Source organism: Miscanthus floridulus, chromosome 7 (assembly GCF_019320115.1).
Source record: "Miscanthus floridulus cultivar M001 chromosome 7, ASM1932011v1, whole genome shotgun sequence".
In the NCBI taxonomy this organism is placed as follows: Eukaryota; Viridiplantae; Streptophyta; class Magnoliopsida; order Poales; family Poaceae; genus Miscanthus; species Miscanthus floridulus.
Genome location: NC_089586.1, coordinates 118,397,329 through 118,410,701, shown reverse-complemented (window position 1 = coordinate 118,410,701; position 13,373 = coordinate 118,397,329). Strand labels below are relative to the sequence as shown.

General features: G+C 46.6%; 1 protein-coding gene across 2 annotated transcripts; it reads left to right on the top strand.

Moving 5' to 3' along the window:
* Window positions 1-4,393: 4,393 nt before the first annotated feature.
* On the top strand, window positions 4,394-7,817 carry LOC136467719 (auxin efflux carrier component 1a-like). Of its 2 annotated transcripts, XM_066466489.1 has the most exons (6): window positions 4,395-5,880; window positions 5,978-6,257; window positions 6,379-6,464; window positions 6,585-6,742; window positions 7,040-7,116; window positions 7,232-7,812. In XM_066466489.1, exons 1-6 carry the CDS (start codon window positions 4,749-4,751, stop codon window positions 7,296-7,298), a joined length of 1,800 nt encoding a protein of 599 aa, XP_066322586.1. In that variant the 5' UTR covers window positions 4,395-4,748; the 3' UTR covers window positions 7,299-7,812. The 2 variants fall into 2 exon arrangements, with proteins under 2 accessions (XP_066322587.1, XP_066322586.1); XM_066466490.1 differs by lacking the exon at window positions 6,379-6,464 and having other exon boundaries at window positions 4,394-5,880; window positions 7,232-7,817.
* The last annotated feature ends 5,556 nt before the right edge of the window (window positions 7,818-13,373 follow it).

Genomic DNA, 13,373 nt, shown 5'->3' with positions numbered 1-13,373 from the left:
GCTTTCAACTGACCGGACGCTGAACCCCCAGCGTTCGGTCGTTTCTAGTAAGGTACCGACCTCGACCGGACGCGTCCGGTTAAAACTGACCGGACGCTGAAACCTCAGCGTTCGGTCGAGTACAGCAAGGGTCGAAACCTGGTTTTCCTCAACCGGACGCGTCCGGTCCACCTCGACCGGACATAGCCAGCGTCCGGTGGTAAACCCTAGCCACTGTACCGACAGTCAACGCGATCGGACGAAGGCAGTCAGCGTCCGATGCTTTTGGATTCAGCGTCCGGTCACTGGACCGACGCTGGCATCTCCTCCATTCTCTTCACCCTTGCTCAAGTGTGCTAACCACAAGAATTTGCATCCGGCGCAGTAGAAAATAGGCATTCCATTTTCCCGAAAGCGCCAAATCCCGCCACCCATCTCACCCCTGCAAACACCACCTCCTTTGTAAATGTGCCAACACCACCAAGTGTACACCACCATGTGTAAGTGTGTTAGCATTTTCACAATCATTTCCCAAAGGATGTTAGCCACTCAACTTGCCATGCCACTTGATCCTAGCGACAATGCAAAGTTAGATCACTCGAGTGGCACTAGATGACCGATATGCAAACAAGTTTGCCCCTCTTGATAGTATGGCCATCTATCCTAAACCCGGTCATAAACTTCTCTACACACCTATGACCGGTGAAATGAAATGCCCTAGGTTATACCTTTGCCTTGCGCATTCCATTCCATCTCCTTTAATGTCGATGCAACACATGCACCAACACGATCAACAATGATATGATCCACTTCATATCATCACATGATCATATTGGTTCATCGATCTTGACTCTACGTGCTCTTCACCGTTGCCATCGTCCATCGGCGCCAAGTCTTACTCAAGCTTCACCGTCACGCGGTCCATCACTCCAAAGCCTTCGACTTGCCCTTCACGCTTGCAACCGGTCCATCAAGCCAAGTCTTGTCTTAATCTTCTCCACCTTGATCACATGACTCAATGTCATGTCTCATGTGCATTTAAGCTCCTTCATCATCACATGTGTGAGCTTTGCAATATTTCCAAGCCATTTTCACCTTCATGGCATATGTTGCTCACACACATGTACCTGTGGACTAATCACCTATGTATCTCACATAAACACAATTAGTCCACCTAGGTTGTCACTCAATTACCAAAACCAAATAAGGACCTTTCAGCTGTGTCTTCCTAGGATATAGTAACATACACAAGGGGTTCAAGTGTCTGGATGTCAATGAAGGGCGTGTCTATATTTCTCGAGACGTGGTCTTCGATGAACATGTCTTCCCCTTCACCGAACTCCACCCAAACGCCGGTGCTCGATTACGATATGAAATTCTCCTCTTTCCTCCAACTTTGACAAATCCTTCACATGATTTTGGGGGATGATAATTTTTCATATCATTTTGATAATGATTCCCTGCATACTAACCCTATGTCTAAGCGTGCAGCACATGAAAAAAAATTCGGCGTCAAACGAACCAAACCTGGCTAGAAAAGGACGTCATTTCATGCTCCTCGAGCAATTTCTCGTTTTGGCAGGAACAGGCGGCGATCCCCAGGCTGATTCATCGGCACCTTCCACTATGGAGCCGACAGGATCGGTCTTGGATCTAGCGACGTCAGCTCCTGCGCTCGTGACAAACATGTCTGCTCCATCGGCATCCTCTCCGTGTGCGCCACCTGTCTCGAACTCGCCTCGCCTGGCTCCGCGGACGGGGGGACATGATATTTCGACGGGTGGTGGAGAATCTCCCTTGGGTCCGCCGCTCGCCGCATCTTCTGCGCCAGCCATAGATCAACCCACCGAATCTTCGCTCGCCGGATCTTCTGCGCCAGCCACAGATCAACCCACCGGATCTTCTACATCGCCTGCAGCACCGGCTCTCCAGTGACCCACCACACGTCTACAACAAGGTATACGCAAATAAAAAATTTACACTGATGGAACTATTCGATATGGTCAGTTAGCAGCCATCACTGAAGGTCCTATTGATTTGCAACATGCCTTAGTCGATAATAATTAGAAGCGTGCTTTGGATGTTGAATTTGATGCATTGATCAGGAATAAAACTTGGCATCTAGTTCCACCTCAAAAAGATAAAAATGTGATAGATTGCAAGTGGGTCTATAAAATCAAAAGAAGATCAGATAGGAAAATTGACAGATATAAGGCACGCTTAGTAGCAAAGGGGTTCAAACAACGATATGGCATTGATTATGAGGATACTTTTAGTCCTGTAGTGAAAGCAGCCACAATTCGTCTTGTGCTCTCTCTAGCTATGTCTAAGGATTGGTGTTTGAGGCAACTCGATGTTCAGAACGCTTTCTTGCATGGTTTCCTTGAAGAAGAGGTATACATGAAACAGCCGCCAGGTTATGAAGATAAGACCAAACCACATCACTTATGCAAACTTGACAGATCCCTATATGGTTTAAAACAAGCACCACATGCCTAGTATTCTAGGTTGTGTGGTAAACTTCAGAGTCTAGCCTTTGTTCCCTCCAAAGCTGACACATCATTATTATTTTATCAGAAAGGAAATCATGTCATCTTTATGCTTGTATATGTTGATGATATAATTGTGGCCAGTTCATCACAGGAAGCAGTGGATGCTCTTCTCCGAGATTTAGAGAAGGACTTTGCAATCAAAGATCTTGGGAACCTTCACTATTTTCTTGCATAAAGGTTCAAAGAAAGAAAGGTGAATTGCTTTTGACACAGGAACGATATGCTTCTGATATCCTCAAGAGAGTTAATATGCAGCTGTGTAAACCCATCAAAATATCCCTTAATACTACCGAAAAGCTTTCAGTCACTAGTGGCACTCGGTTAGGAGTGGAGGACTCAACCAGATACAGAAGCATTGTTGGAGCTCTCTAGTATCTCAACCTCACATGACCAGATCTGTCTTTTTGGTCAACAAAGTTTGCCAATTCCTTCACTCACCGACGACCGTTCATTGGGAAGCCGTGAAGAGAATATTGAGATATGTACAAGGAATAATCGACCTAGGGTTAAAAATTAGAAAATCTAACTCTATGCTTATAAGTGCTTTTTCAGATGTTGATTGGGCCGGTTGCCCTGATGACAGACGATCTACAGGAGGCTTTGCTGTATTCCTAGGTTGCAACCTAGTGTCATGGTGCACAAGAAAACAGCCTACGGTTTCAAGATTAAGTATAAAAGCTGAATACAAGTCTTTGGCCAACGCTACTGCAGAGGTAATATGGGTACAAAAATTACTTGATGAGTTAGGTATTCCATATCCTTTGGCAACATGTTTATGGTGTGATAATCTTGGCGCAAAGTACCTATTGGCTAACCCTGTATTTCATGCACGCACCAAGCATATAGAGATCGATTTTCATTTTGTACGCGAACAAGTTGTAGCAAAGCGCCTAGACATCAGATTCATCAGCACTACGGATCAGATCGCCGATGGCTTCACTAAGCCTCTTCCAGAGAAGCAAATGGTCATGTTCAGAGACAATTTCAACCTCGCTGATAAGTTGTGATTGAGGGGGGATGTTAAAAATATCCAATAGGATCACGTGACCGCAATATCTGGTTGATTGATGATTGATTGATATCTCCTGAAGATTGGTTGTGCGCTCAGGCTTAGATTGCGGGTGAAGGTAAGTATCACGGCTTCGCTTAGATAGGATAGGTATCTCCTGATTGATGTAATCTTGTGATGTAATCTAGAGTTATCAAAGTAATTAGCTTCTTCTCGTTGTACAAGTTGCACCGCCACGCCAGAGGCTCTTCCTGGCTATATTAACATAAAACCATGAGCCTGAGAGAGCATCACGTTCCAACCATTTTTACACGACCTACTCCAAGGCAGTGACTACTGCCTCCATTATCACCCCAGTTCGACCAAACGTATAGCTCAGCTGTCAGCTCGTATAACTCCGGATTTCAGTTTAATAATATACTGCCCTAAATCTATATGTACTGCCACGCCTTTCTGCACGTACATACGGCGCATGTACTATAGTTGTATATATGATACTCTACCGTATACTACAATTTACTAGTCGCATGTGATGCGGTGCCAAAAGCACAGCATGGGGTGGTACAATACATTATCAGCCGACCTCCTGAATCTTTTGTCCTGCCCTTGAAGTGTACGTACATGTATCTCTGATCAAATCTAGCCCAGCGTACGTACAATAATATAATAATGGGGATCGGCACACGCATACGGCCACCCCCTCCGCACTGCACGCAGCACGCAGCACGCAGCGCGGTGGCCCCGGCAAGCTCCCTCCCTCAGCTGTCACCTACACGCACCAAACAACCCTTCACTCGCTCACAGCGCACCGTTGATGATGATACTTAAAAGCAAGGAAGGAAGCAAACAAGGGATGGTCCAAACAAAGCTTGGGCCGCGCTGCCACCTCGCCCGCCTAAATAAAGCACACTCCCACGCTGCGCACACCCACCACCGCGCGGAGCAGCGAGCACCTCCTCCTTCCTTCTTTCTCGCTCAGTCCCCTTCTCACTAGCTCTGGCTGAGTGAATTGAACAGCTCACTGGCTCCTCTCAGCTAAGCTCAGCTGTAAAGCTAAGGTTCGGAGTAGTGTGGTCGCGCGCCGGAGAGTGTGTAGCGAGCGGCGTTCAGCTCACCAGTGGAGCTGCGCTTGGAAGGAAGGTGAGAGAGGGAGCTTGAGAGAGCTTCAAGGAGGAGGAGGAGGAGGAAGAGGAGAGAGGAGAGGCAAGATGATTACGGCGACGGACTTCTACCACGTCATGACGGCCGTGGTGCCGCTATACGTGGCGATGATCCTGGCCTACGGGTCGGTGCGGTGGTGGCGCATCTTCTCCCCCGACCAGTGCTCCGGGATCAACCGCTTCGTCGCACTCTTCGCCGTGCCGCTGCTGTCCTTCCACTTCATCTCCACCAACAACCCCTACACCATGAACCTGCGCTTCATCGCCGCCGACACGCTGCAGAAGCTCATGGTGCTGGCCATGCTCACCGCGTGGAGCCACCTCAGCCGCCGGGGCAGCCTGGAGTGGACCATCACGCTCTTCTCGCTCTCCACGCTGCCCAACACGCTGGTCATGGGCATCCCGCTGCTCAAGGGCATGTACGGCGACTTCTCCGGCAGCCTCATGGTGCAGATCGTCGTGCTCCAGTGCATCATCTGGTACACGCTCATGCTCTTCATGTTCGAGTACCGCGGCGCGCGGCTGCTCATCACGGAGCAGTTCCCGGACAACGCGGGCGCCATCGCCTCCATCGTCGTCGACCCGGACGTCGTCTCCCTCGACGGCCGGAGGGACGCCATCGAGACGGAGGCCGAGGTCAGGGAGGACGGCAAGATACACGTCACCGTGCGCCGCTCCAACGCGTCGCGCTCCGACATCTACTCGCGACGCTCCATGGGATTCTCCAGCACCACGCCGCGGCCCAGCAACCTGACCAACGCCGAGATCTACTCGCTGCAGTCGTCGCGGAACCCGACGCCCCGGGGCTCCAGCTTCAACCACAACGACTTCTACTCCATGGTCGGCCGCAGCTCCAACTTCGGCGCGGCCGACGCGTTCGGTATCCGCACGGGCGCCACGCCGCGGCCGTCCAACTACGAGGACGACGCGGCCAAGCCCGCCAAGTACCCGCTCCCCGTGGTGAATGCGGCGCCCGTTCCCGGGGCGGCGGGACACTACCCCGCGCCCAACCCGGCGGTGGCCGCGGCGCCCAAGAAGAAGGCGGCCACCAACGGGCAGGCCAAGAGCGAGGACCTCCACATGTTCGTCTGGAGCTCCAGCGCGTCGCCCGTGTCGGACGTCTTCGGCGGCGGCGCGCCGGACTACAACGACGCCGCGGCCGTCAAGTCCCCCCGCAAAAGTAGCAATCCTTCCCGCCGCGACGAGTGTTTATCGGGCTAATAATTTGTACTCACTCGACTCGACTCGCGTTTCTTTGTTTCTTTATCCAATCCAAGTGGACGGCGGCGGAGCCAAGGACAGGGACGACTACGTGGAGCGCGACGAGTTCAGCTTCGGGAACAGGGGCGCGATGGACAGGGACGCGGAGGCAGGGGACGAGAAGGCCGCGGCGGCGGCGGCGGGCGGGGACCCCAGCGCGGTGGCCGCGCCGACAGCGATGCCGCCGACGAGCGTGATGACCCGTCTCATCCTGATCATGGTGTGGCGCAAGCTCATCCGCAACCCAAACACCTACTCCAGCCTCATCGGCGTCATCTGGTCGCTCGTCTGCTTCAGGTCCGTACCAGTAGTAACTACCAACCGATACGGCATGCATGCATCGGCACTCGGCCGAGCGGGTGATCTGGCGAGGCAGCCGATTGATAGCTTCGCTGTTGGATCGGTTGGTGTCCTGCAGGTGGAACTTCCAGATGCCGGCCATCGTCCTCAAATCCATCTCCATCCTGTCGGACGCGGGGCTCGGAATGGCCATGTTCAGTCTCGGTCGGTACCAGCTGCGGCCTAACTTTCCTCCTAGATAGACCCTACACCTCGGTTTCAGTCTGGTTCTATTACTTATCAAACAGTAGAATGAATGAATCACCGGGTCTCGGTGTCGTGCAGGGCTGTTCATGGCGCTGCAGCCCCGGATCATCGCGTGCGGCAACAAGGTGGCGACGTTCGCCATGGCGGTGCGCTTCCTGACCGGTCCGGCCGTTATGGCGGCCGCGTCCTTCGCCGTGGGCCTCCGCGGCACGCTTCTGCACGTCGCCATCGTCCAGGTACTTTGGGTGGGAAGACGGATAGATATCACACACACGCAGCGGGAAAAGTCTTGCCGGCCGCCCTCGCCCCCGCGCGCGCGGCCAGCAACAGCAAAGCATCATCGCTGCGCTGTTGTTTCTTTTCCCGGTCCCCTCGTGCTTGCTCGCCTCTTTCTCCCTCTCTCGCCGTGGCCTTTTGCCCTCGGCGGACAGCACAAAGGTTAGCTTTTTTTGACCCCTCTTTCTCAATTCTCACTGTGCTCTGCTTGTTTTTGGTTTTTTCCTTTGCAAATTGCAAAACGGCGGAACGAGCAGGCAGCTCTGCCCCAGGGCATTGTCCCCTTCGTCTTCGCAAAGGAGTACAACGTGCACCCTGACATTCTCAGCACCGCGTAAGTCCCCCCGTGTCGGAAAACACGACACCAGCACACACCAAGATCTGTTCAAAGATTCTCTCCAGTCGCCGGCGCCTGTTGCTAACCCTTTTTTCCTGCTCGCTGCTTGCAGAGTCATTTTTGGCATGCTCATCGCCCTGCCGATCACGCTCGTCTACTACATCCTGCTCGGCCTGTGATGACCGACCCGTCACCCGTGGATGATGGCATCCGCATTGCTGTAAAGACCACTGCTGCCACTTTCCGTTCATGGGAGGTAAAGCAGGAGGAGATAGAGCTGCTAGCTGCTACGACATTGCTTGGCGCTTGCAAAATGAGTGGCTTGTTTTTTTTTTCTCTCTCTCTCTTCTATTTTTTTTTCTAGAAGTAGGTATGGGGATTGGGTGGATGGAAAGGGTGGGGAGGTGGACAAGACGCGGTAGCTAAGTAGGACGACAATGGTGAGGCAAAATGGACCAAAAGCAGGTGCAAGTACAAAGCTTGAAGGGAACAGGAGATCCAGTTTAAACAGGTCACGGGATGGGTTGGGTTTTTTCAACGGGTTTAGGGAATTTTGGTTGGCCGCGCTGACCGATGTAAAATCAACGCCATTCTGACTGGAGATGGATCTTGCTTGAGATAAGGGCTTACCTCATGAATTTGATGGCTTGAGATAAGGGTTCAAAATACCCCTGAAATTTAGGGTGGATTTTGGTATTATACTAAATTAAAGCTCTAACTCTACTTTGCATTGACTCATTCCAACCGTTGGATTCCTGAGCACACTTTCTCTTAGGAACGTTTGGAACGCTGTTTTTTTTTTTGTAAAAGTAAATTAAATTCTATGAAATTTCTATATAATTTCTATAAAATTATCACGTTCCAAAGGGGTCTAAAAGTCTTTTATGACTTAATATAAGCAAAAATCATGCTAGGTACCTATAGAAATCCAAAATACTTCAGATTTATTATTTATTACTCCGTACATCATAGAAAGCTCTATTAAAATATCGATGAAATTTGCACAAACTTTGTGGATTTCAAAAAATTTCAGCGGGGCGGATAAAACCCATCCTGAGATGATAATTGGGCCTTATTTAGATTGAAAAAAATTTCAAACTGATAAATAGTAGCACTTTCGTCTTATTTGGTAAATATTGTCCAATCGTGGACCAAGTAAGCTCAAAAGATTCATCTCATGATTTTCAACTAAACTGTGCAATTAGTTATTTTTTTACCTACATTTAATGCTCCATGCAAACGGCTAAAAATTGATGTGATGGAGAGAGAGTGAAAAAACTTGGAATTTTGAGGATATCTAAACAAGGCCTTGGTAATGATTCAACGGGATCCAACGCAATCCCCAAAATAGATCGTGCATGTGCATGTGCATGTGCATGTGCATGTCTAGGCTGCGTTTGCACAAGCGTACAACTTTTTTAACATTTTCACGGTGGCCTAAACTAAACAAAAATACGCAGTACGGCAGCAGTAGGTTAGTAGCTGCCTAGTGCATGTCAAAAAAACCGCCAAATATAGCTGATCAGTGCACGCCAAAACCAACAAAATACTAGCATGTGGTTGTTGATTAGCTAGGTCTTGTCAACCCGACCTCCTCGAGCGCCTGGATGACGTCGAGCTCATTGGCGAGCGCGCGGCCGGCGAGGTTGGCGTGGAAGGCGGCGGACCGGGCCAGGTGGGTGATATGGCGCAGGGCGGCACTTTCGCTTCGCTGAAAAGATAAACCGAAAAGTATTATTCGTAGATTTGTTATGAGAGAAAAACACTGTTATTTCATTGAAAAATATGGCTAATAAGATAAGCGAACAGGGCGCATAGGCGAACCCCGTGGCCTCTAGCGCCTGCGCCACCGTCCGCCCGAACTCGTCCCCTCCGCCGCCGTCGCCGCCGCAGTTCATATCTCCGCTGCTTTTCCTCTCCCCCGCTTTCCGGCCACTCTAAGACTTTATTTGGATGCATGTATATCCATCTCAATTCATATGTATTAGAGTGAAATGAAATGAAATTTAATTTAGTTCCACTTCAATTCACTTCAATCTATATGAATCGAGACAAATACACATGTACGAGGTGGTATTATTGATAGGCACAGCGCGCGGTAAACTTGCGGATGATTTGGAGCGAAGCATACGTCTTCAGTTATTACTAGAAACCTATGGCCATACTCCTACAGTCCCACATCTGTCATAGCAGGTCAAGTTTTTTTTCTCTCTTTTCCTTTATTTTGCAAAAAGAAGCAGGTCAGGTTCAGCCTGTCAGATATGGCACTCTTTTTTTTTTTTCATTAAACAATACTCCCCCGGTCCCCCCCGTTCCGTTTTATCAGGCATACAAGCGTTTTTCAGTTTGATGACAATAGCAAGCACCGGCTGGAGTATCAAGGGTACTAGTCATTACTACACATACTCAAAACACGGAGACTCGCTTGCATGCATGGCCCTTTTATACACTTGCTGCTATATTTTGATGGAGTAAAAACGGCTGCACATGCTAATCACGAGGAAGAGTAAATAATAAGAAGCTCAAGTTTCTACGACGGTCTTGGTATCTGTAGATACTCCTCTCACGTCTGATTCAGCATGTTCGGTTCGCCGGTTCGTATCGTTGCTGGTTCGTGAAAAAGTACTCCTGGTTGATTTGTGTGAGAGAAAAATACTGTTTCGGCTGAAAATTTACAATCGTTTACGACAAGCCACAGCCAAACGAACGGGTTGTATATCATCATTCGCCCATAAGTCAAGGATCTTACTTTTTCATTACCCACTTTACACAAGAAATTCTACCATCGCACTCTATATATATATATATATATATATATATATATATATATATATATAGACACTATATCTGTTTGAGAGATGAGCTACTATCACGAGCATCGTCATCACCCCTCATGACTCATGAGCTCAAACCCTATTTCCACCAAACCTTGTCCGTGGGCTGTGGTAAGTAACCTATGATCGTGCCTCGTAGTCGTAGCACTTCCTTCCACCATCGTCCCTTCGCCACGCCGGCCGCTCACAATAAACATGAGCCTTTATTTATATAGTAAAATAAAATCTAATCTAGTCCTACTTTCATCGTCTAAAAAGGAATCTAGTCATGCTTTGCTGCACATGTGCTTACTAATTGATTAAGAAGGTGCAGAAACTTGGCTATTTCTTCACAAGAAAAGTTGGAGTTTGCTAGTGATTTTGTAATTTTTAACCTTCTCCCATCTCAAAATAGCCTGGGATTCCTCCTCCTGAACAGTCCCTATTATTCATCTGCTAGTAGTAGGCAGTTAGTAATTTTGATAGACAAATGATTAAAAAAATTAAGTGGGGTCACGTTCGGTGCAGGGCATTATGCGCTAATGTGGGATTTGATGTGGACCTGTGGAGCATATCCAGCGACAAATCTGGTCCCGCCACGTTGCTGTCGCATTAAGTGCTTTGTTGGGTCCTTGTGCTCCCCTACTCCTTTTAGCTAATCTTCTGCATACAGTAATCTCTTCTCTGGTTAGGCTGCAGTTGCAGTCTTTGCAGGACCTGCAATCGCTTGCATGCTCTATGCTTTCAGTTTTGCCAACCAAAAGTTACTACTTAATCTAGGTGGAAAACAAATCGTTTCATCCAGTTCTAAACGTAAATTCGGTTTATCTCTGAACATTGATTCCAACTAGATTATCAATCATGACACAGTGTTTTTTCTCTCACAACAAATCAACGAACAATACTTTTTAGCCTGTCTTTTCAGCGAACAGGGCCTATAAAAATTCGTCTCAAATTTTTTTGTAAGAATGGTTTCCGATCTATATTCTACTCGAATTTGTTTGGGGTAACAAACTGATGTAATAATGCCATACTGAGGCTGGAACATATTTCTACTCCCTCGCTCCAGAATACAGCCAGTTTAGACTTCCTTAAAGAGACTAAAGGGAACAATTAAGGCTGCTTTTGATAGGTGAATCAGTTCCGTTTCTCACTTGAATCGCTTGAATCAGTTCCAAACCGTGCTAGGGACGTAGGACTCGGAGCCGAAATGATTCTCTCTTCCTTCACTAGTTCTCGAAACCGCAACATGGTGGTTTTCTACTGATTCTGTTTCTACCTCTCCTTTCATCGGAGACCGTTTTTTATTTAATCCTTTTTAAGTACAACAAATTAAAATCGGTTGTATTTAAATTGTTATTTGTCCATAAAAAAGTTCAATATCTGTTTGAAGCATATTTTATTTATATGACTTTTTTTATTAAAAAACATTTTTTTAATCAGAATCAAGCCTATCAGCCAAACGATTTTGTGAAGTGATTCTGATTTATCACCTGAAACGTTTGTAAGAGAATCTAGATCCTTGCCAAACACACCATAAATATCTAATTTGCCCTTCACTACCATGGTCATGTTACATGCGCACAGAGGGAGCCACATTGCTGGTATTTGCACTATTGGTGGTGTTCTTGTTAGAAAGTTTCAAACTCTGTCCTTAATTTAAGACCCACCAATTTTAAAGTGGAGAATGGGTACTATTAATGGGTCTTAAGCCTTTTTTACTTAATATTAAGGGAGATAACCCTTAGTAGGTGCTCTAACGTGAATTAGAGGGTTGTGGCAACAACTCAATATCCTTGCCGGGTTGTGTCTTGTCCATCATTCCATCTTTTTACTTCTTACATTTAGTTTCCTACAATCTTTGTGTTTCTTGAGATGTTGTTTAACAGAGACTTGGTTTATGTCTTAGTGTGTTGTTCTGGCTAAGTTATGGTTGTTTTAACTGAGTTGTTTTGGAAATTCCAGATATGGTCAGAATTTTCGACTAGGCATCTTAGAATGGTTTTTTTTTATATATCTGTTGTCTCTTCATGTATAGGCTGTGCAAGAATTAGTGCTAACTCTTCATATCTCGGAAATTCTAATCCAAGGTAGAAAAGTGCCCAAACAACTAGCGGGGGGGGGGGGGGGGGGGGGGGGGGGGGGGGGGGGGATCTGCGAACGTTCAGTACGTTCGAAAGTAGCGATCAATATTCCGATATAACAAAATTTCCGTTTTTGTAAAGCACAGTGCGTACCGCGGAGCGCAGGCGCCCACCCCGCTCCTTGTCCCTTTCCTGCATGTGACGTCAAAAAACGTAAAATATTTATTTCAAATTGCTATAACTTCCTAATTCCGTTTACATCGATGTGCGATGAGATGAACAAAACTAGACCCCACTTGCATATGTTCCAAAGAATTTTATTTTATTAGAAACTTATATGTATTAACTTATAACATATAACTTATGTACACACGTTGTTGTACAAAATAACTTATTGTAATAACTTATGTACATGAGTTGTGTCTGATAACTTTTGTACATAAAATTAATTTGTTTCTTTGTGTGTTAATATTTTTGTGTTTATAAGTTTTGGCATAAATTATAAGTTAATTCGTTCTTTTGTATTTAATATTTTTTATAAATAAGTTGTGTTTCATAACTTTTAAGTTTACAAAATTTTCACATAAGTTGTATGTTATAAATTATATGTTATAAGTTACATGTCATAAGTTAGTGCACATAAATTGCTATTAAAATAATTTTTTTTGAAACATATGCACGTGGGGTCTAGTTTTGTTCATTTCGTCGTGTAGAACACACGGGTGCAGATGAAATTTAAAATGAATACACCGTTCAGAAGTTATAGCAATTTAAAATAGATATTTTGCTTTTTTAAATATGTGTCAGGCGGTGGAAAGATATGCCATGCAATACAGCAGAAGCAGCGCAGCGTGTGGTGGAGACGTGTGAGCTCCTCCCGTCACATCATTCGCCGAACTACGATTGATGGGAATGGAATTGGGTACGTATACCCCTTTGGAGCTCTCCCTTCTCCAGCTTCCTAAGCGTGGATTGCCTGATTCTTGTAAAATCTAAAGAGTTGGGTTTAGAGTTTGGATGGTTGAGAAAGAGAGAGCAAAACCATACTTTTTACGAGGAGTAGAACTGTATTTTTATCTGAAGCTGGTGTAACTGTGCTAAACACTCCCTAACAGCGGATAGAATCTATGAAAGATCTAATTGCGAGGAATATGAAAACCTTCACACGCAATGCATTGTGTTGTATCGATTTAAAGCTGACCCTGGCATATGTTGTAAAAAAAAAAAACTGACCCTGGTTATAAAAGTGACATGGCAGTCCGCCTGTTCGTTTGGCTGTGGTTTGTCGTAAACGATCGTAAATTTCTAGCCGGAATAATATTTTTCTCTCACACAAATCAGTCAGCAGTACTTCTTC